This window comes from Sceloporus undulatus, chromosome 2, assembly GCF_019175285.1.
Source record: "Sceloporus undulatus isolate JIND9_A2432 ecotype Alabama chromosome 2, SceUnd_v1.1, whole genome shotgun sequence".
NCBI classification, from domain to species: domain Eukaryota; kingdom Metazoa; phylum Chordata; class Lepidosauria; order Squamata; family Phrynosomatidae; genus Sceloporus; species Sceloporus undulatus.
The window spans coordinates 140,804,671-140,828,648 of NC_056523.1; the positions used below are offsets into that span (position 1 = coordinate 140,804,671).

Sequence of the window (23,978 nt, forward strand, 5' to 3'; positions counted from 1 at the left end):
GATGTATCAAAAACTCATTTCTGAAATTATACTTAAATTTCAGATACCATTGTTAAAACTATCAGTCATCAAGGTACATTAGACAATATTGCAAATGTAGATTAATTCGCAGTTAATGCATTAGGTCCACAATTATAAAAATCTGTATACTTTACTAGTCTTGTAACGTTTACTGCTTATACATACAATTAGATCATCTCAGTCAACATCAACATTTGTTAAGGTGATTCCCAAACAGTAAAGCTCAACATACATGCTGAGAACAGAACTACTGGCCCTGGAGTAGAGAAAACCTAGTTTCATTTTCACATTTGCTCACATTTATCAAACATTTCCTACAATTCCCTTGAAGGAAGCAAGTCTGGCTGTGAAACTACACTTTCTACGGTATACCATTCACTTCTGCCTTTCACAGAAGATTAATAATCATGTGCTCTCACAAAGTGAGTAAGACCTGATTTCCCCTTGCCCTGGAGAAAAACACAGACAGTGAGAGAGGCTGCAGGATTTGGCACTGAGAGGCAAACAATATAGGCTCTTGGAAATTGCTCAGAAAAACCAAATTTCTCTGAAAAGTAACTTACCTAAGCAAGGACAATGAAGCTGTTCTTTGGCTTGATCTGGACTCTTTCTCAAGGTGAGCAAAACCTGGAACTCAGAGGTAGATTAGATTTGGTACTAATTAACATGAGTTTGAGATAGAGACAGCCCCTGGCTGAGGGCATATTAACAAATGTTGTTGGGCCAAGTCTGCCCATTTCTGTCTTAGTTTTGGCTAAATATATAGTATCTTGAAAGCAAGATACGAGCAGAAAACTGAGGAAATCGGAACCAAAGGGCAAATTTGTACATGGGTCCCAGAAGTAAGGAGCAAACTCTTTTCAGTCCATAGTGCCCTATCTGTGAAATTCCCTCCCCAAAGAGATTACATCAGTACTCTCATTGACAATTTTTGGACAGACAGTCGATATGCTTTTGTGCTACATCAGTTGTTTGAGTTTTATTGTCTTGTTTTAATGCTGCCTGGTGGTAAAGCTTAAATTTATTTTAATTGACTGTTTTAATATCATAGGCTGCCTAGGAAAGGGGCATCACAAAAGTGGTACAATAAAAAATTATTTTTAGTACCCAAATTTTAAAAGAAATATTTCCTTGGACTTTTCCCCAGTTTACATCACCTTGTGATATGAACATAGGCAGGTTATGCCAATGAAATAGACATCTTATTTCTTGCTTTCTCATCCAGTCATGCAGACACCCAAAAATGAACTGATTTGTCAAGAGGGATCACTAGTCCTTTACAACCTGACAACCAACAGATGTGTTGGATGACAACTCCTATCTTCTTCAGCCAGCATGACCAATGGCATATTTGGGAGGCACCAGGTTGGGAAAGGCTATTCTAACCTTTCTCTTGGATTTTCTCTCAGTTGATTCCATGCAGAGTCCAGAGTTTTGAGGGGGATCCTAAATGTTCCACATGGTCTAAACATTTTGCTTTTTGTGCAGTTGGGTTTTCCATTTCTCTCTATTTTTCACAGTTTGCTGGGCACTGGAAGGTCCCCGAAGAGTCTCTGCCCATCTTGGTGGCTCAGTGTCTCTGCAGTGTAAATACAGAAAAGGCGATGAGGAATCTGTCAAATTTTGGTGCAGAGAAGAAAGTCCTCACTTCTGTTCTAGCAGCCACCTTATCCGAACAACAGGGTCAGAGGCAGAGGTGATGGTGAACAAGACATCCATCAAGGACAGACATACTTTTCGTAAAATCAGTGTGACCATGAAAAACCTCACTGACGCAGATGCTGGGACATATCTTTGTGGGATAGAGAGGAGGGACTTCGACATCTCACATCAAGTGGAAGTTATCATTACCCCAGGTATACTGTAGTACAGGAGGAAAAAATCTCAATATTTCCATAGAAAGACTGTACACTGCAGCTTCAATCTGAAAATAAGATAAACTACAAACCCCAGGATTCCATAGGATGTTGCCCTGGCAGTTAAAGTAGAATCACAGCACAACAATTACATAGGTGGTAGCTTGTAGATCTGCTGAATTTGTAAATCTTTTTTTTTCAAAACAATCAAATCAAAACAAGTTTTTCCAGGCTAACAAAACTCCCAGAACCCCTCTGACAGCACTAGTAACCTAGTAAGCCAGGCAAATGTACCCTACATGCCTTACTTCCCATGATGGTAGCACTTGCAGAAGTTGGTCTTGTTCTGAAGAAGAAAAAATCATCAGTTTTGTTGAGAAATATGAGAGGCACTAGCATAACTAATAAGCAGATTAGTTGCTATTTCCAGGCAGAGATGAGCAACTACAAATCCTATCTGATACATATAGGGCTCAGCAGAGAATAAAGCAGACTTGATTAATTTATAAAAACATGAAGTAGATTTTCAATATGAAGTCGAAGGCTTTCATGGCCATCCATAGTTTTTAATGCATTTTTCAGGCTATGTGGCCATGTTCTAGAAGAGTTTATTCCTGACGTTTCGCCACCATCTGTGACTAGCATCTTCAGAGAATGCTGGCCTGGAAGAGAGTGGGGTATATACAGTGCGCCTGTGTCATACGCGGGCACCTTTTTTGCAGCTTTCAGCTTATGCTGAAAGTTGCACGATGGGAGAAACAATGGCATGCATACCTGTGGTGTGCGCACCATGCATGAGCCCCATTATATCCAATGGAGCTCGAGCATACGCACTATTTGACTTACGCGGGCTGGTCCAGAACGAATCCCCCACATAAGGCAAAGGTGAACTGTATATATACTGTGTGACCCTGGGTAGGCAGGAGTGATTTCCCTGTTAATCTGTGTATTGTTTTATTGTTGAATGACAAGGCGTCAGGGTGGGAGGATATGCAAGGAGGAATAGAGTCTGTTTAAGTAGTGAACACTGTGTGCTGGAAAAACCCTGACCCTGCATGGTTTTTCATTTGTATTTTGCTAGGTCTTGATTTTTTGGGGACTGGTAGCCAAACTTTGGCCTGAGACAGATGGGCAGGAAGCACTGTTGTTGGACCAAAACTAGGGTTCAGGAGCACACATCATCCACACGCGCTCCTGAACCCTAGCACGCGGCGGCACCATCATGGCGGCCACCCATCCACATGGGGCCTGTCATGATGATGCAAGCACGGTGCAGCATCCGCACATTGCGGTGCTCCATTTGCATCATGGACACGCCACAGCATGATAATGGTGCACAGATGGCGGCGCTTTTAGCGGGTTCTTTTTGGTGCAGAGGAAGCCTGTGTGATTTAGTTGCTGCAGGCTCCCTCGGGAGCAAAAACAGGCAGCTCCAGACTGCCCTTTTGGGGCAGTCTGTCGAGCCCCATCACTAACTTTAAGGGTTTCATCTTTCCTGTTGACGTTGTCTTGGTGTTTGTGGATTTCAGTGGCTTCCCTGTGCATTCTGACCTGATAGCTGTTGGCATGGTCCAGAATTTCAGTGTTTTCAAACAGCATTTTACGCCCAGAATGGTTTATAAGATGTTCTGCTACTGCTGATTTTCTGGCTGACCCAGTCTGCAGTGTCTCTCATGTTCCTTGATTCATGTTTGAACACTGCGTTTGGTGGTCCCTATGTAGACTTGTCTGCAGCTGCATGGTATGTGGTAAACTCCTGCAGCTGTGAGACGGTCTCTCCTGTCCTTCATTCAGTGCAGCATTTGCTGGATTTTCTTGATCCGTTTGTAAACCATTTGGAGGTTGTGTTTCCTCACCAGTTTCACTATTCTGTCCGTGACTCCTTTGATATATTGTAAAAATACATTCCCTTTGGGTGTGAGACTACACTTGGGTTGTTTGTCTTCACTCCTCTGGGCATAAAATGCTATTTGAAAACATGGAAATTATGGACCATGCCAACAGCTATCAGGTCAGAATGCACAGGGAAGCCATTGAAATCCAGAAACACCAAGACTCCAACAGGTGTTACAAACCAAACAGGAGGAAAAAATTGAAGATGTTAGTCATAGGCCTACATTTTGCTGTTTTTCTTCTTAGAAGTTTATCACACAAAGGAGATTGGGAGTTTATCCCATGCATATCCCAGAAAAATCACATAATTACGCATAATGATTTCACATGACATTGCACGAAACCTGCCATTAAAGTGGTGACAAAGAAGAATTAATGCTCATCTTTTTACTTTCGGGCTTTTGGCAACAATGCATTCCAATATCACTTTATTTGCGCAATTGCATGTGATAATCATTCATGCAGCTACTCACCATTTCCACTTCATTTGTGGGATGCTTTAAATATGCTTTAATTTCTCTTTAATGTTGAAATCAGCCACAGTGTGATTAACTCCTTAGTTAAGATGGTATAGAAGGGCATATCTGGCAAGCTGGTACCTCCTGCTTCTGGCCATGTTGCAACTGGGAGATTTTTAAAGTCCAGGAAATTTGACATCCATTTGTATCACAACAAAGATACTTCCTTTGCAATCCAATATGTCTCCATCCTTGTTAGGCAGAGACAAAGATTTTGGAAGATAAACAAATTCAAACTAATTGTAGATTAACTGATCAAGGAGGAGAATGGGTGTTGTTGAGACCAACAAACTGGAAATGACATGATACAGACTGTGTCTAAACTATTAAACAGACATGCAAAACGGGAACTACTGAATATAAGGTTACTACCTCTAACAAGCTTATGTCAGTGTTGCAGCAAATTCAGCAGTAGGAGTGGAGGAATCCTTGAGAAAGGATAAGTAGCAGTAATAATCATAATAATCAGGAGACCATGTGTTCCTCACCCCTGAATTATGGTCTTTCCTTTTATTTCACGATCTTTGGATATTGCAACCCTAGATATCAACATCCTAGCAACACTTTGGACCTACTCTGAAATATTATTTTAATCACTCATTAAATAAGGAAATACAAATACCTCCTAGATCAGAATTTGACAGCACATGTTCTTCTTTGCGTCTTCTTCATCCTCTTCCTCAGCCCTTTTTAGAAACAGAAAACCAGCCACAGAAGACTCAAGTGGACCTACCATAGCTACTGAAAGGTACTGTTATCATTTGCATCCTCTATGTTCCAAGAATGCTTCCAAAAGTTGCATTTGGTTAAGGCTAAAAGCTAAAAAAATATTTAAAAAATGGATGCCAAGCCATATGGCAGCTCAATGGCTGGGACAGTAGCCTACATCTACCTTCTCTACCTTAGCACCCTTCAGATGTTCTGAGCTACAATTTCCATAGCCAGCATGGCCACAAGTTACAGTATGTTAGCTGAGAATGATGGGTGCTCTAGTCCAGCACTTATGGAAAGCTCCAGGTTGGAAATAATTCTGCTACTCTTACCACTTTCTGCCATTCTCACCCTAAAATAGCATTCACTCACTCACTCACTCACTCACTCACTCACATATTTACTAATCCTATTTCTAACCTTTATTTATACCAATAAGGACCCCTAAGATAGAAGTTAAATAAATGTATGGTAAATTTCTATATGGGTGGAATGTTTGTCTTTATGAAATAAATTAGTTTAACATGTCCCTCCTTAGCATCGAGTCCAGCAACATTGATTTTCTGCTCCTGGTCTTCTTGAAAATTCCCATCTGCCTGGTCATGGTAGCTGCTGTAGTTTGGGTACATGTGTGGTACAACAAGGAAAGACACCCCTGGGCCAAGAAGCACCAGGATGACAAGAACAGCTCCAAGCAGTCCCAGCAATAGGTAACCAACAACTTCTTTTCACCCATTTCCTTAATTACCAGACTTCCTCATATGATGCAGTGGCACTAGCTGCTGGTAGGTAAACTAGACATGAATGCAACAAAATACAAAATCAACAAAAGAGCAATGTCTTTATTGGCCAAAGCAAATACGGAAAATATGAAGAAGGAAACGGTAGGGCCACTGCATGGAGAAGATGGCAAAATGCTAACAGGGGACAGAGAAAAGGCAGAGTTACTCAACACCTTCTTTGCCTCAGTCTTCTCAGAAAATGAAAAGGGTTCTCAACCTGAGGAAAATGGAGCAGAGGACAGAATGGGGGAATTTCAGCACAGAATAAGTAAAGACATAGTACAGGAATACCTTCTTAACCTCAACAAATATAAGTCTCCAGGACCAGATGAACTACATCAAAGGGTAATAAAAGAACTGGCAAATGTAATATCGGAGCCTTTGGCAATAATCTTTGAAAACTCCTGGAGAACAGGAGAAGTGCCAACAGACTAGAGGAGGGCAAACGTTGTTCCTATCTTCAAAAAGGGAAAAAAAGAGGATCCCAACAATTATCGTCCAGTTACTCTGACATCTATACCAGGAAAGATTCTGGAGCAGATAATTAAACAGAGAGTCTGTGAACATCTAGAAGGCAATGCCATAATCACAAAAAAAACACGGGTATCAGAGAAAGAAGTCATGCCAGACAAATCTTATCTCTTTCTTTGATAAAATTACTAGCTTGCTAGACGAAGGGAATGCTGTGGATATTGTATATCTTGATTTCAGTAAGGCTTTTGACAGGGTTCCCTATGATATTCTTGCAAACAAGCTAGTGATATGTGGGCTAGACAAGGTATGTGTTACATGGATTTGTAATTCGTTGACTGGCCAAACCCAAAGAGTCCTCAACAATGGCTCCTTTTCATCCTGGAGAGAAGTGAGCAGTGGGGTCCCACAGGGCTCTGTCCTGGGCCCAGTGCTGTTAAACATCTTTATCAATGACTTGGATGACAGACTTGGGGGCATACTTATCAAATTTGCAGATGACACTAAAGTAGGAGGAATAGCTAATACTCCAGAGGACTTGAATAGACTAGAAAGCTGGGCCAAAGCTAACAAAATGAATTTCAACACAGAAAAATGCAAGGTACTGTACTTAGGGTGGAAAAATGAAATGCACAGATATCGGATGGGGCTGGCTGAACGAGACTAAGTGTGAAAGGGATCTGGGAGGCCAAGTAGACCACAAATTGAACATGAGTCAACAGTGTGATGCAGCAGCTAACAAGGCCGAAGCAATTTTAGGCTGCATCAATAGAAATATACAGTCATCCCTCCATATTTGTGACTTTGATATTTGTGGATTTGATTATTCACGGATTTCATTAATATGTTCTCTCTAGGACTGTCTAGGTCCTCCAGTGCAACTCTGTGGTCAACTTTAACTAAAAGTTGCACTGAAAGACCATTTGTAGCTACTCCAGTGCCATTCTATGATCAGTGTATGTTGGACATTGACCACAGAGTTGCACTGGAGGACCTAGAGATTCCTAGAGAGTTGTCCTCTCAGATAAAAACAGTGTTTTTGTTATTTGCGGTTTTTCCATATTCATGGGGGTCTTGTTTCCCTAACCCTAGCAAATATGGAGGGACAACTGTAGTGTCTAGATCAAGGGAAGTAATAGTGCCTCTCTGTTCTGCTCTGGTCAGGCCCCACCTGGAATATTGTGTCCAGTTCTGGGCACCACAATTCAAAAAGGATATTGAGAAACTGGAGCGTGTCCAGAGGAAGGGCAACTAAAATGGTTGGAAACCATGTCCTATGAGGAACGACTTAGGGAGCTGGGGATGTTTAGCCTGGAGAAGAGAAGGTTAAGAGGTGATATGATAGTCCTGTTTAAATATTTGAAAGGATGTCATATTGAGGAGGGAGCAAGCTTTTTTCTGCAGCTTCAGAGACTAGGACCCGGAGCAATGGATGCAAACTGCAGGAAAAGAGATTCCACCTCAACATTAGGAGGAACTTCCTGACAGTAAGGGCTGTTCGACAGTGGAACAAACTCCCTTGGAGTGTAGTGGAATCTCCTTCCTTAGAGGTATTTAAACAGAGGCTGGATGGACATCTGTCAGTGATAATAATAAATTATTATTATTATTATTATTATTATTATTTATTTATTTATTTATATCCCACCTCTTCCATTCTGTGGATTGAGACGGGTAACAGCAAAGTTTATACAATATACAACAATAAAAACAACAAGCCCCACAAGACCCCGGCCAAACCCTCCCTCCCAAGTATAAAATTAAACAATAAAACATGGTTAAAAATACATAACAATACAAATAAGAAAAATAATAAAAGGAGGGGGATTCAGTTGGTTCTGGACATTAGCAATTGGGGAAGGCCTGCTGGAAGAGAAAGGTTTTGTTGCCTTTTGGAAAGCCTCAAGCGAGGATAATTGGCGAATCTCTTCCGGCAGGTCACCGCAGTCTCGTTTTTCTAGATTGTAAAAGGTTTTTCCTGGAGGATTGGAGTGTACAGGAAGGATTATATGGGAGGAGGCATTCTTTCAAGTGGACTGGACTCAGGCCATGTAGGGCTTTATAGGTGAAAACCAACACCTTGTACTGTGCCCGGAAGCTAATAGGCAGCCAATGTAATGATTTTAAAATAGGTATAATATGGTCGAACTTGGATTTTCCAGCGACCAGTCTGGCTGCCATGTTTTGTATCAATTGGAGCTTCTGGACGTGGCACAAAGGTTGCCCCATGTAGAGCGCATTGCAGTAATCAAGACGAGAGGTTACTAGAGCATGTACAACTGTTTCTAGGTCCCACTGCTCCAGGTAGGGGCGCAACTGGTGTTATCAGCCAAAGCTGATAACAGGCACTCCTGGTTGTTGCATCAATCTGAGAAGACAGTTGAAGCGACAAATCCAGGAGTACTCCCAAGCTGCGGACACAGTCTTTCAGGGGAAGTGTGACCCCATCTAGAACTGGCGAACTTATCTCCATACCCAGATTGGGGTTACCTATCATGAGTACCTCCATTTTATTTGGATTCAGTTTAAGTCTATTTTCCCTCATCCAATCCATTACCGACTTCAGGCAGATGCCCTCCTTGGTCACTGACACATACAGACATAGAGAAATAAATTTGGGTGTCATCAGCGTACTGATAACACCCCGCCCCATGTCTCCAGATGATCTCACCCAGCAGCTTCATGCTTTGATTTAGATTTCCTGCATGGTAAGGGGTTGGACTGGATGGCCCTTGCGGTCTCTTCCAACTCTACGATTCTATGATTCTGTGATTCTACGCTACTGAAACTTCACTGGCTTCTTCATCAGTCAAAAATATTAAAAATCATACAGGAGAAGAAAAGTGATGATGTTGACATCAGGGAAGTTACTTTTCTGTTGCTAATGGAGTTGAAATGTTATTACCTGTCCTTTATTGTTCCTAGTCCTTATGTGGTCAAGAAGGGTAGGTGGCCTCTTCCTTCATTAAGATCCCTCAAATCATCATAACTGACAATAGAGTAATATCTGAGAAAAAAAGTCAGCCTGTGACTCCAACATAATCACCTTTATTCTCATATTTTTGCCTGATGAAGAAGCCAGTGAGGCTTAGATAACTTACTTGATGTATTTTTTGCATTTTGGTTGGCCAGTAAAGGCATCATTCTTTAGTTGATTTTGGATTTTGTCATATTTTGCTGCATAGCCAACACAGCTACCCCTGAATGTGTTTTCCAGACATGAGTGAATACTACAGACTGTATGTGAGAAATCCCTGTTCATTCTGATAGGGTTCAATGGTATCCCCAGAAGAACACATGGTAATTTGGGATCATGCAGAGCAGCCTGCATCTCTTCTTTCAGTACACATCCCAAACTTAAACTCTTTTTAAGAATACAGCCTCCATATGCAGAATTCGTTATCCATGGATTCAAGCATTCATGACTTATAAATATTTTTAAAATATATCAATTCCAAAAAGCAAAGCTTGATTTTGCCATTTTATATAAAGAACAGCATGTTACTATCCATTGTATTTAATGGTACTTGAGAATCTATGGATTTTGGTATCTATGGGGGTGGGGTGAGGGTTCCTGGAACCAAACTGCAGTGAATACCAAGGGCCCACTGTAGTTCTAAGCAACCAGCTCTTTTGTGATATTTGGGGCTGAAATGATGGGACAATCTACTTAAGTTTTCTGCTTGCCAGCCAGACTGCCAAGTTGAAAATAATCACATTATTGGAAAAGGAAATAGTTATTCTCTGTAAAGGGGTCATCTTTTTTCTGAACTCAGATTCCCACAAAAAAGTTCAATTATTCCCACTGGAGGAGGTTGTCTTTCTATTAACATCAGATTGGCGGTCAATATGCTATTTCTAAGATTGTCTTCTATAAGGAAATCTGCAGGTTCTTTGAAATCCAAGAGTCTCCTTAAATAGCTAATGTGTAACTAGCTAAAATTGACTTAATTGGTTTTAAATAGAATGGGCCCTTGGTATCTGCTGGAGTTTGGTTCCAGGACCCTCCATGGTTACCAAAATTCCTGGATGCTCACATCCCATTATATACAATAGTGTAGTAAAATAGTGTGCTTATACGAAATGGCAAAATCAACACACACACACACACACACACACACACACACACACACACACACATATTTGTGAATATTTTCACATCATAGATGGTTGAATCCATGGATGTAGAATCTGTGGATACAGACAGCTGGCTATATTTTCAATTTGTTAGAAGTATGATGGTTGCTTTTCTTGTTGCCTTCCACCTTAAAAAATGTTTTTGAAGTATTTTTGTTTGTTTGTTTTCTTCTGTTTTGTTTCTAAAAAGGGAATTTCCCAGTAAATTGGTTGCAAAACTATTGCTTATGTTTTTAGGACTATTGTGAGCTTTTGTTGTGTTCTGTATTTCTGGGCTTCAATAAGAGAGAGACTGATAGAGAGAGAGAGCATATTCTGCTGGGCTGTAGGAAGGAGCCTTTGGCAAATATGGCTCAGAAATTCCCCAAGTACGTATACAGCATAGACAAGTATGCCATCTTGAATGGTGACATCATGTCATTCATTCTTTTTCAGAGATGTGCCCTTTATAAAGAAGGGGATCCACTAGCAGGGAAAGGTATTTTCCTCTGCTAGATCTATAATATCCTGATCTGCAGATTTGCAAGACATAGTTTATGTCACCTGGCATAGATAGTAATGGATTCTAACATTATGTCAGTTCTTGGATTTTTATCCTAGATCAAGCTGGGTCATACCTAGGCCAAAGCCTCTTTACCAAATCACACAACACAGAACTACTAGATTAGGCCCATCTAAGCTACCTGGTATTTGTAGCAGCATGACCTTGGGAATATATATTTGCCAATCATCTTACATGTGTCAGGCAGGGTGGAAAAACTTGTGGTCCTCTTTTTTACCCTTCATGATGATGGCCAGTTACAGTCCACCAACAGTGAGCCGACCCACATTCCCCCTCCTTATGTTATTCTTTTATGTAAAACATTTCTCATTTGCCTGTCAAAATGTGTGAAATAGCCTAAAGAGTTTGCTGGCAAGATGCTGCCAAGCTATCTCTGATATTATTAACAGCAACTACATAGTTCATACACATTAAATTAGAGGGAATAAGAGTTAAAATAAGAGCGGAGAACCATTGGTAACCCAAATAATGTTCTCCCTTCAAATTTGCTTTAAACTCAGATTTTTCTTTATGAACAAAGATTGTTCTTAGGAAAAGTGATAACAAAAATTCCAAGAGAAGTAAGAAGGATCAAGCCAAATGTTCCATTCGAATGTTGCTTCTTTGATAAGGAATGCATTCTTAGTGGGGGGGGGGGGTGTTTCTTTCACTTAACACACTATCTCTTTCTAAATCTAGGAGTGAATCATGACATGAACACAACCCCTGAATTCCATGTACAGATATTGCCTAACTGCTGATGGACTTGGCTGCTCCACTCTATGACCTTCTGATGAAGCTGACAGTCTTTGGTTTAAAGTTACAGTAAATGCAATGGGACTGGGCCTACATGAGAAGAAAACAAATCCTCAAATCCTCATAATAAGTCTAGTTAATATCCTGATAGCACTAGATCTATATTTCAGAGGAAGAAACTGGCAAGACCACCTCAGAGTATTCCTTGTCTACGAAAAAGATGACAAGTGACTTGAAGGCACATACACACAGAAAGTTGGGCAGTGGTGCACCAGAATTCTGAAGAATCCAACCAGAATCCAACAATTTCAAGGGGGGTTTATAGGGATAACACTTACATACCATCTCCTGACAACTGTCCTGATTTCTCAGGGATGATCCTGATTAATCCCACTTTTCCAACTGCTTTTAAAATATCTCCATTTCAGTATCCTTCTTCCACTTTCTACCTTTGTCTTCAATTAATCTCAATCAAAGCAAACTGAGCTTAAAGTGCAAAAGTACTTTGGGCTCAGTTAACTCAGCAAGGGGATGAGAAGGGGGAAAAGCAGAATCTTGCCCTTCTCAATAGGCTCAGGCAAAAGAAAATGGCTGCAGCTTCTCCTAGCATATCTGGTTTTTTCCCCCTCATTAATAACTTTTGCCATCTTGACCATACTCTGAAGTTGCTTGGCCACATGGGTCTAGTTTTCATCTGAGAAATGTTGGAGGATAAGACGTGATGAGTAGCTAATGCAGTTTAGCTGCCTCCATCTATTGCTCCAACAATCATGGGGGGAAACCATAAGCCAGGCAGACAGCAAGCTTAGCATGGTTCATATCAGTATGTGACGGTAATATAGAATTATATTCTTTATGCTAAAACTTAAAAAAAAACAATCAGGAAATATTGCCACCCTTCCTGCTGCAAACGTGTGTGCAAATAAAATACAAAATAATTTTCTTTTGAAATATTTCTATTAATTGTTATATACTTTTCAAAAAGAATGAGCTGCCTAAAGCTGAAAGTACAGACAATTATGCTGATGCTATCATGTAGAAAGAACTACCCACACTACAAAATTATAGCATTAGGATTCGATTTTGACTGCTGCATGGATGCAGCCCATAGACTTCTCCTGGGTTTGTAGTTTGGTCCAAAGGCCTCTCCCTCAACTATCAATCCCAGGCTTCCAAAGGATGTTGCCATGGCAATTTAAGTGGAATCATAGCATTATAGCAGTGTAGTGAGGATGAGATCATAATTTTCTTGTCCAATTCTGGGAGAAGGGAAGAAAAGATGCAAATCAAGTTTAGAAAGAAGGGCTGAGTAAGTGATTGCTACACACACAAAGAAGAAAATTTCTCTGGAATGGCATATTTTGCCTCAAAATGCAATTAAAAGAGGAACTTGCCATAGGCTGTGTGGGTGGCTGGAGTAAAGAAATGAGACACCAGTGACACAAAGACATGGATAGCCATGAACACTCATCACCACCTCTTGTATAATCCACCCTGTACACTCAGATCCTCTGGGGGATATTTACTCCAGTCAGCCAGAACCCAGTTGGCAACTGTCACCCAGAGGACGTTTTCTTCAGCCGCCTCTAGATTGTGGAAAGACCTGCCAGAAGACATTCGACAGCTGATTTAAATTTAAAAGAGCATTAAAAACCAGTCTCTTCCAGCAGGGTTGTCCAGATGGTTTTTAAATTATGAATTTTAAATGTGGGTCATTTTAATATGTGTATATCTTATTGATCCTTATAAATTGATCCTTATAAATTAACAAGTGTGTTTTAAATTGATGTCGTGCATTTTTAATTTGTTGTTGTCTCCCACCTTGATCCATGTGGAGAGGTGGCGAAGAAGAAGAAGAAGAAGAAGAAGAAGAAGAAGAAGAAGAAGAAGTTGAAATTGTTAACTTCAGACTGGAAGGGGCAAGACGCTTGCAGAAAGAGCATGAGCACTCCAACTCACCTGAGCCAGAAACATTTGAATGTGGAGATGCAGCAGTTCTCAACAAACACTTTTTAATAAAATGGTAGGTGTGCGTGTGTGAATAAGATTTTTTTTTCTATTTGAACCTTTAAACACTTTAAAGGCTATCTATTAGCGTTGTTGTTGTTGTTGTTGTTGTTGTTGTTGTGTGCCTTCAGTTTGTTTCCAACTTATGACAACCCTAAGGCCACTACACCACACTACACCCTTGAAGTCTGTTCCAACTCTGTGATTCTATGATTCTACTATGCTGGCTCCATATATTAACATAGATGGGATCAAACAGTCCCCCCCCCCCCCACACACACACAAATTTGTAGCTTTTTACACTGTTCCATGCAACAGCTTCCTCAGCTCTAAAGCACCACTCAGTCCCATTCAGCAACCTCTCATGGTTTAAATAGGCCCTTCTTTGTGAGATGGGAAACTGCCACAAGGTGTCTCAAGCCCACATGCTGGAGATTTTCCAAACTTGATTTTAGTTTTGAGAATAGGATTCAGCACTCTGAACAGCTCATGAAAAAAGTTTCTGTCAAATCATGTAGATTCACCACTCCAAAGTAATCGAGTCACCGTTACTCTTGCTTTACGCCCACAAAAGTTGAAACAGGCAAATCAGTTTTCTAGTTGATGTTCAAAGCAGTCAGAAACACAGAGAGACATCTAGTGGTAAAATAATATATCTGCATTCAGTGGTGAGTAGAAAGAGAATATCAGGCCAATAACATCATGCACAATATCAGAGGTGTATTTACTTGTTCTTCCTCCAATGTGATATATGCCAGGGTAAAAGCATCAGACTCCCATCTAATCTAAAGGCATCAGATCCTGTCTAATCTTGGAGGTTAAGCAGGATCAGCCCTGGTTAGTAATTGGATAGGAGGCCACCAAGATATGCCAGGTGCTGTAGGCTATATTTCAGAAGAAGGAACTGGCAAAACCACCTTTGAGTATTTCTTGCTTAAGAAAACCTTCTGGAGTTCATGGGGTTGCCATAAATCAACAGGTGATTTGAAGGCACATTCACACAGACATGCCAGCAATGCCCCTCTACCCTCTACATTGGACAAACAGGATAGTCTCTAAGCAAGAGTATACATGGACACAAATATGACATTAGAAATCACAATAGCCAAAAACCAGTTGCAGAACATTTCATCTTTTCTGGACATACATTAAAGGATTTACAGAGTATGGTGCTTGAAGATGGAAATTACAAAGGAAGACTAGAAAGAGAAACAGATGAATTGAATTATATTCACAAATGCCAATCCATTAGCATAGGTATGTATGAGCAATGGCAATGTCTTCATGGCACACTGCTTATATTGATACAACAGTCTTTGCTACTACACATATAACAAAAGGATTCTTCTCAGACAGAGTTTTGAACCCAGGAAAACTGATTTTTGGTAAGCAGATTTATTCTTTCACACATCAACACTAACTGACCACTGTAAAGCCCTGAAAGAGCTGTATCACTTTATGCAGCCCTTTGAAAATTTAGGGCAAGAGATATGTTTGCATCTTTCTGGATCCTATTATATTCCATCCCACTCTCACACTGGATAACTACTTTATACCTGAGGCTTCAATATCACTCTGTCTGTACTATATCTGAAGACATGAGTTTATATCCACAAAAGCTCATACAAAAATGAAGATGTGCTACCACATTACATTTTAGTTCCCTTCCATTCCTCCCTTTTTGACTGGGGTGAGTGAATGATCCATGGATTATTGCAGTCATCAACACAGAACATAATAAAAATGAATTAAGAATTAAACTATGTCCAGGGGAGAATGGGCAAAGCCACATTTTATGTGTTCTCAAAAACGTAAGAGCAGTTTTGGCAGAAGAAGCAAGAGAAGACATTATCATGGATGCTAGTAGACTGGCAGCTTCACAACCAGGGCACATGCTGCTTGGGGGAATCCTGGGAACTATAACCAAAATAAATTTAAAAACAACTTTCCAAGTTCTGCCTTTTTGCTGTGTTTTTATACCTCTCATTGTCAGGCTATTATTGCCAGGCACAAAACCTCTGTCCCAAACTGCTGAGACCAATCTCCCCTCTCTTGGGATAATCTGCAATTTGTTTACAACTTTAAAGTGTCTAAAAGTTATGGGAAAGGAAGTGATGAAACAACTTTCTAAAAGAAGAAGCAGCAAACAAATTGCTTGTAAGCATCACAGCAGCAACATTTGCAGATGCTCTAAAGAGTTGTCCCCAACAGAAGTGAGCTTTCTTTGGAGGGAAAAAGTGAGGTGGAAAGTGAAAAGCTGCCTGCTTTAGATAATGCCCTTGCTGGCCTTGGTTGGCTCACTCTTCCTCCTGCCAGGTAGGTTTGTTTTGATGTCAAAAACCTCAGTCAGAAAGTCGTTTGTCTGTCAGCCTAAATTGCTGAGATATGCTCAATTTGCTAAAAATTAGGTAGACAATACCCTCTAAGCATAGTAAGTGTTAGAAAGCTGATGTTTAAACAGTAACTCTGAGGATGTTAATGTTGCCATTGGGGAACAGGCAGTGAAACCAGGTACTGAAATGTATTGTTAACTGTGAGTAATGTTGACACATGAGAAGCAGTGACACATGCTTGGACTACTGTAGCACACTATATGTGGGGCTGCCTTTGGAATCTGTTCAGAAGCTTTAGCAAGTTCAAAATGCAGCAGCCAGAAGGCTGACCCAGGGCCAGTTATAGGAAGCATATAACTCCCTTGTTAAAACAGCTTCATTCCCTACCAGTTTGTTTCCAGGCACAACTCAAAGTGCTGGTTATGACATATAAAGCTCTATATAAGCCGCTCTGAGAGCCTTTAGGGCTGAAGGGCAGGGTATAAATACCGTAAATAAATAAATAAAATATACATCTTGGGTTCATTCCAGAATTCTAAGATCTACAGGGGAAGGCTTTTTTTTTTTTGGTGGGGGGGGGGGTCCTGCCACCATCACAAGCTCACTTACAAGATTATTGCATTCACTCAAAAATGACTTATCCCTCATGGGATAAAGTTTTAATTTTTAAAACTGGTGCTATCGCACTTTGCCACAGCTGGGTGAGTGCAACCTGCCTGCAGCCTGAATCCCAGCCACACTTATCCAGCAGCTTTTCAAAATGCTCCCATTTTTGAAAAGTCGCTGAATAAGCATGGCTGGGATCCAGGCTGCAGAGGGGTTCCACTCTCCCAGCTATTGGAAAGTGTGATAACACCCGCTATTAAAGATGACTTTATTGTGAATGTTGCTTTAAAGTGAATGCAATAATCTCCTTAGTGAGGACATGAGAAAGAGAGCCTTCTCAGTGGCTGCTCCCACTCTCCAGGAGGCTTTCCACAGAAAGCTAGGCAGGCCCTCTCTTTCCTTTTCTGTTGCCAGCAGACAAAGATGTTTCTCTTCAAGAAGGCTTTTAATATATGATCATTGTCAGGGATGCTTTTATATGGGGCATGTGCTCTATGTTTTTACACTTTTGTATTTTTAATGTAATTTATACTTTTTAAATGTTTTATACTGATTTTAATTGTATTTGCATTTTTTATTGTTAGGTTTTTAGCCAATTTATCTATGAGCTGCCGTGGGTTTCTTTCCAGGAGAAAGGCAGCATATACATAAAATAAATAAATAATAAACAACAAACTTTAGAAATAGTCCCAGTTGGTTTCCTATTGAACGAGATATTCTTGGATGGCACTATAACCTCTGTCTCTTAGACTTTAGTGCAGTGGTTTCCAAAGTTTAGACATCCAGGTTTTTGGACTTCAGATCCCAGAAGCCTCGGCTAGCTTGGCCAACTACCAGGAATTATGAGAGATGAAGTCTAAAATATCTCGAGGAAAAAGGTTTGGGAACTGCTGTTTTAATGGTTGGAAATAAGGATGGATTAAGCCATGGTATCTGACAAATCTTCACATCGGTATTCTGATGGTTGTGACAGTGAGAGTTAATATTTTTATACCATCTTCCAAGTGTTAGAAGTGCTTTGCAAAATTATTTCAGTAATCCTTACAACAATCCTGCAAGATAGGCTTTACTTATAATAACAATCTGTTATTGTTGTTGTTGATGATATCAGCATCCTCTTCCTCATCATCCTCATCATTATTGGCAGTGGTGACAGGAGGAACTGGCGCAATATCTGTGCTTCAATTGAATCCCTGCATATAGAAATGTTTATATCAGGCGAAAAGGTTATAGCCTAGCCTGTTTCCTTTTTATGTTTCAGGGTATTTCTGTGAGCTGACTGGTCCTGAAACTGTGCGTGCAATCCTGGGGACATCTGCACATGTGCACTGCACCTATGATCAAAAATATGAAGCAAACGTGAAATATTGGTGCAAAAAAACTAACAGAGACTGCCCCATCGTTGTTCAGACGTCTGGGTCAGAGAAGCCAGTGAAAGTAGGCAGAGTCTCCATTAGAGACAGCCATGCATTACGCCAGTTCACAGTTACAATGGAGACCCTCACTGCCAGGGATACTGGAACTTACAGTTGTGGGGTGAATGTGAACAGAGGTCCAAACCTATTGGCTCTTGTTAATGTGACAGGTGGGTGAAGGGACCCCTGCCCTGAATACATCTAACTGCAACTGAATTACTAGTGGGGAAAAGAGGGGACAACAGTTAGCCTAACTGCTGTAGCACAGAACAACCAAAAGAATCAGATGTTAGGAAACAGGGAAGCCAATGGGGCACATCTGCTGTGTCCCAGGAGAAATTTTAAGCAGTCTACATGCAAGGTCTTCATATTAAGTATCCACATCAATCCTGGATTGCTTCCCATTTTCCATATTGCTAATTTAATTAATTCATGCCCTACTTTTTCACATACACACCTAAAAAGCTCTCAAGGGGGCTCCCTGAAGGCAGTCAATATTCACTCCTATATAAGGCAACAGCTGCCATGTGTTTAAGACATCTATAAAGCATGACACTGTGGTCAGCGTTGACTTTACAAGAAAGTACTTCTAAAGCTAAGAAGTGGTTTTCTTCTGTCAACTTGAAACTAACTTGCTAAGGCAATAAATGAAAACATGGTGAACTCAATTCAGATAAAACTCCACTTTCGTCAAGGGAATAATACCTTTGACACACATCTTCTGTGAGCAAAGGACTAGCTTCCAGTTTAATAATGAACTCACTGATAAGCAGATCAAAACTTGAAGGAAGAGACCAAAGTGACAGACTAATGGACACAGTGATACAATGGGCCCTTTCACAGTATAGAATTATAGCACTGTGATTCCACCTTAACTGTCATCAGAGAATCTTTTAGAATTCTCTGCCAAGGAATTTTAGCCAAACTGCAGATCCCAGGATTCCATAGACTTAGAACCAAGACAGATACAGTGGAACCATAGTACTAATAACTGCATAGTGTGAAAAAACCAATGTCACCACACATGTGATGACAAGGGGATTGCCTACACTGACAAAAAAAAAAAAAGCTTCACATTGCATTTTCCAGTTCCGCAGGTGACCCCATTAGTGTCACACCTACTTGAAATAAACCAGAATCAAAATGTATTCACTGCCACAGATTTTCCATGGCCAAATTCAAACTGGTACAAAATTTATTTTCTTCTCAGCCTGCAAAAACCTCTCAACCAATAGTCTTATTGTTTACCTGTTAATTGTGCCAGCTTATACTGTCACTGTTTGTCTTGCTCATCCAGTCCTCTTTCCCCCTCTTATGTCCTAGTGAGTGATCAAGAGTAAGGGACATCTAAATATCTTCCTTTCCCTCCATCTATTGATTTATTTTTAATTGTATATTTAATATCTCCTGATGCACAGACACACATTCACACCAACAGGATGGAAGCTGCCCATCTCCTTCACTGCTATTGCCAGCAATAGAGCACTTCACTCCCATTGCTACCACTACCACTTCAGCAGAGCCCTGCTTATAAAGTGGCTCCAAAGTCAAGCAACATTGAAAGAGCAGCCCAGTTACCTCCTCGCCATTGATCTCATGGGTGGGCTCATCTGGAGAAGGGTTGGCAGCAGTGAGGTTAAAGTGCTCCATTACCAGCAATCACAGTGAAGGAGATGGGCAGCTTTATTCCCCATGGTGTATAGCTTGAGCTACCCCTCCATCTCCCCACAATCAGAGTAAAAGAGCTAGCAAATGAGTGAGTGATTGCACACGTGGCCACTCTTCCCAACCCCTGCAAATATGGAGAGACAAGGTTTATAAAATACTAAACAATCCTCTATTGCAGGATAGCCTTCTGTTATTATGACCTGAACATTTTTTAAAAATGGTGACACACACCAGACTAGTTCCACCCTCCAATGAGCCCACCTTCCCTGATTCCACCCTGACATATGTGTAAAAAAATCCAGTTTTTCCTAAAACTGCAGAGTAAAATTTGAGTTTTTAAAATTCCTATTAATGCTTAAAATAAGTGCTTTCACTATGAAACTGGTAGTACATCTGGAAATGAAGTGAGTATGAATTTTTTCATCTGTATAGACAACCCCAAAGAATCTTGGACTAAGTTAAAACCAAGATAACAGAATAAGTAATGAGGATTTCAAAATGTGGCCAGGAACAAGGATAGTGGTGTATGGAAGGCTCTACCTATGAAAATATACATTATTTTACAGCCAAGGCAGTTATAGATGAACTATTTCAGATTTATGCCTTTCTGAATCTTAATATGGACTATACTGATTTCACACTTTTGTTTCCTTTGCTTCCCTGCATCAGTAACTACTGGAAACTCAAACAGCCCTGAGCTAAGTGAGGACTTCTTTTCCAGCCTGGATTCCAGCTCCATCAGGTGTGTGAGCTTTCTCTCCCCCCCCAACTCAGTACAGTTCACAAACTGCTCTGCTGTGATCCACGCTCTCCCTCCTATCATATCAATGATTGCAAAGGGGAGAAAATCCCTCAAAATAAATTCAAAAGCAAAAGAGGGGGTTCTGGAAAACAGAATCGAAACTTCAAAATAAAAAATTAAAATAATTAGATTGCCATAAATAGAAACAGTAAAGTAAATCTTCTAAATTCTAAATTTGATAGAAACAAGCCATCCAGGCAAAGAGCTCAATTTTCATGGGGTAAAAAATATGATTATTTGGGAAATTCAATTGAAGTGTCCAATAGTTTTCTGTATCTTTTAAAAAGGAAGGCTGGCATTTCCCAGAAAATTGGAGAAGTGTCTGCACTCTCCCCCAGTTCTTTTTGTTAATTCATGTAGGAAAAGTTGATAACACTAATGTTACAAAGAAATTTTAAATTAATAGGTTTTTTTTAATGCAGAAACACCCATCCACACATACCCCACAAAAGCTGAAGTACCAAATGAAACACAAAAAATATCTTCCCATCTCAAAATATTACCTCTATGTAGCCCTTAGTGGATCTATTAGTTCTTTCATCTGTATCCCTGCACAACAAGGCATAAAATCTTAGAATCTGTGATCTCAGGGAACAAGATGGGTCCCTCCCCAAAGTCCTGCTTCCTGATTTCACAGGGTTCCCTTTCTTTCTTTAGAGCAGTGGTGGGTAACACATGGCACTTTTGGTGTAGTTGGACCTCTTTCTGTGTAAACCATGCTTGCTTGGTCTGATAGGAATTGCATCTGAAGGGCTTCTTGTTCTCCAGTTGTTGTGAGAAGCAGAGAGTATCACTGTCTCTTTTTTGTAGTAACTCATGGGTCAGCATCCAAGTTCAGTATGTAGGGATTGTGCATGTGCCTTCAGATCACCTGTTGACTTCAGGCAGCCCCAAGAACTTCATAGGACCATGGTGGCAAAGCTATGGCACATGTGCCCTCTCTGGCATGCAAACCCATTTGTGAGGGCATGCAGAGAGACCTGTTCTGCTTCTTCCCCCTGTCCTCCCATGCTTTTAGGCAGCTGAAGGTCTGAGAGGGTAGAGGGAAGAGTAGGAACAGGTATCCGTCTGTTTCTCTTCTAGCCTGGAAGGCAGAGGTCCAACCCCTGGAAGGTGGAAGTCCTGTCCCTGGAAGTCCCCACCCCAACACCACATTACACCCGATCCAGGAATGCCTTTGAGTTTCATCACACAGTCTCTAAAAGGTTCGCCACCACTGTCATAGGGTCTTCTTAGTCAAGGAATACTCAGAAGTAGTTTTGCCAGTTCCTTCCTCTGAAACATAGCCTACAGCACCTAATATTCATTGGCAGTCTCCCATCTAAGAACTAGCTGTATTAGCCATATAGCTAAGTACAATAACATCTAAAATCCACAAAAAGGTGATACTTTGATTGGACCAACCAAAATGCACAAAATAAATTATCCAAACTTTCAAAGCTCCACTGGCTTCTCCATCATGCACAGGTGTTAAAAATCAAAAAAGAGAAAGAAAGAAAGAAAATCACAATGTTAGAGGCATAAGTCTACATTTTATCAAAATGTTGTTTTTGTTGTTCTTAGTTAAGATGGTACAGAGGCATATCCATATATGCAGAAGTCACTCTTCCCTTTTGGCCATGCTATCTCTGGGAGACAAGAGGTCATAAAGTCCTGGAAATAAAATGCAAACCCCATTAGCACAGTGGCATCACTAGGGGGTGCGGGAGATGCAGACTTCACCGGATGACACCTCGGAAGAGGGGTGACACCCAGGTTGTGGGGGGAGGTGTGGTGCTTCTGCCAGTGCATGCCCCTTCTTCTCTGCCAAGGCAGTGGAAGAGGAGGAAGGCAGAGTGAACCCTTCCTGGCTTCACTTCTGCTTGGCTCCATCTTCACAAGGAAGCTGCATGGAGGTGAAGCAGGAGGGAGCTTGGCACTCCTGACTTCACATCCGCTTGGCTCTCTCCTCATGAGGAAGCCACATGGAGGGAAAGGAGGGGCAAGCCAGCTTCCCTCCCCTCCTATCCCCTACCACATTTGCCTTTGCAGCCTTGGGCAGGCAGCCAGCTGAGCAACTGAGTCCCTCCCTGAACCGAATGACACCAAACCTGGGAATACCACTGTTTTAGCAATAGAAAAAGAAACTTCCTTTGAGATCCAGGCTGCCTCTGTCCTATGCCAGGCTACCTGTCCCCTTAGGTAAATTCGTCTGAATTTGTCAAGAACTCTCTGTGGTTTTACATTTGGAAAACTTTTAGATGCTGTTTAGGTATACAGTATATCATGGCCATCATTTGCAGTAAAAATAACATTCTGTTTCTTTTATGCAGTTATCTGATATATGTGTCCTTCCTGGTTTCGATTGGCTTGAAAATGCCCATCCTCCTGTGTCTGGTCTTGGCAATGGGCTGGATATATAGAAAGAAAAAGTGGTCATCTGATCAAGTGACATCTGAGACACCATCATGAAAGCCTTATTAAAAAAACTCTATACTGTGTATTCCAAACAATGTATCAAAATCAAGACAATGCAAGAACAAAATGTCCTAGATGGATTCCCCTTTCACTCAGCTAGTTTTATTTCCATTCCAGATCAAAAAGGAATCGGAAGGAGGAGGAGGGAGGACTCCACAGTTGAATGATACCTTTATTAATTATTGACTATAATGAACGTTGGACAGCTTAAGTATCTCTTATTCAAAATGACTGGGACCAAAAGTGTTCTATATGTTTGATGGGGGGGGGGGATTTTGGAATACCTGTATTTGCATATACACAATGAGACCTGCATGTCATAGTGTTTTGAGTGCTGGACTATGATTCTGGCAGACCAGGGTTCGATTCCCTGCTCAGCCATGGAACTCACTGGATGACCTTGGGCAAATCACATGCTTTCAGCCTCAGGGAAAGGCAATGGCAAGCCTCCTCTGAACAAATCTTGCTATCAAAACTGCATGCTAGGGTCGCCTTAGGGTCACCATAAGTTTGGAATGACTTAAAGGCACATAACAACCACAACAATGAAACATAATGGAGGTGGCTGCTGGAGAGAGCCTGAGGATCTGGGAAATGGTGGGAGGCATGGCTTCCCATCTCTCTCCAGCCTTACAAATACAATACAGGAATGCACTATACATCTTGTGTTATAGCTCAAAAAGTTTTGGATTTTGGAGTACTGTACTTAAGATTTCAAAAATCTGGATTCAGGATATTCAACCAATAGAAGCTTTGAGGTTCTCTGGAATTCTTCATCAGGCTAGGCAATACAAAAAACTATGAAGAAACAAAAAAATCCAAAAATTAAATCAGACTTTGTGGCCCTGAAATATTAATATATGTAGAAGTATGTAGTTTAGACTCAGGGGCCGTTCCCACTAAGATAAACTCTGAATCCTGATTCGGGGTATATGCCCCTAGTTCCCACTGGAAATCGAATCTGATCCTCATTGGATCGATTCCAGTAGGAAAAAAGTGGAGCA

General features: G+C 40.8%; 2 protein-coding genes across 2 annotated transcripts; both read left to right on the top strand.

Annotated features, from left to right (window-relative positions):
* The first annotated feature begins 501 nt into the window (after window positions 1-501).
* Window positions 502-11,704, top strand: LOC121920419 (CMRF35-like molecule 7). Its single transcript, XM_042447557.1, has 5 exons — window positions 502-637; window positions 1,542-1,877; window positions 4,973-5,036; window positions 5,538-5,709; window positions 11,630-11,704. The coding sequence occupies exons 1-4, from the start codon at window positions 598-600 to the stop codon at window positions 5,707-5,709; spliced, it is 612 nt and encodes a 203-aa protein (XP_042303491.1). The 5' UTR covers window positions 502-597; the 3' UTR covers window positions 11,630-11,704.
* A 4,181-nt stretch (window positions 11,705-15,885) lies between these two features.
* Window positions 15,886-23,271, top strand: LOC121921635 (CMRF35-like molecule 1). The gene is made up of 4 exons (XM_042449979.1): window positions 15,886-16,009; window positions 17,894-18,217; window positions 20,385-20,457; window positions 22,830-23,271. The coding sequence occupies exons 1-4, from the start codon at window positions 15,967-15,969 to the stop codon at window positions 22,966-22,968; spliced, it is 579 nt and encodes a 192-aa protein (XP_042305913.1). The 5' UTR covers window positions 15,886-15,966; the 3' UTR covers window positions 22,969-23,271.
* Window positions 23,272-23,978: the final 707 nt, after the last annotated feature.

What these genes read in the sequence shown, in the direction of transcription:
- LOC121920419 (XM_042447557.1), top strand. Translation starts at nt 598, where the DNA reads ATGAAGCTGTTCTTTGGCTTGATCTGGACTCTTTCTCAAG. An exon ending in GGAAGTTATCATTACCCCAG is followed by an intron (nt 1,878 to 4,972) that starts GTATACTGTAGT and finishes CCTCTTCCTCAG; the next exon opens with CCCTTTTTAGAAACAGAAAA. An exon ending in CCTACCATAGCTACTGAAAG is followed by an intron (nt 5,037 to 5,537) that starts GTACTGTTATCA and finishes GTCCCTCCTTAG; the next exon opens with CATCGAGTCCAGCAACATTG.
- LOC121921635 (XM_042449979.1), top strand. Translation starts at nt 15,967, where the DNA reads ATGCCCTTGCTGGCCTTGGTTGGCTCACTCTTCCTCCTGCCAG. An exon ending in CTCACTCTTCCTCCTGCCAG is followed by an intron (nt 16,010 to 17,893) that starts GTAGGTTTGTTT and finishes TTTATGTTTCAG; the next exon opens with GGTATTTCTGTGAGCTGACT. An exon ending in GGCTCTTGTTAATGTGACAG is followed by an intron (nt 18,218 to 20,384) that starts GTGGGTGAAGGG and finishes TCCCTGCATCAG; the next exon opens with TAACTACTGGAAACTCAAAC.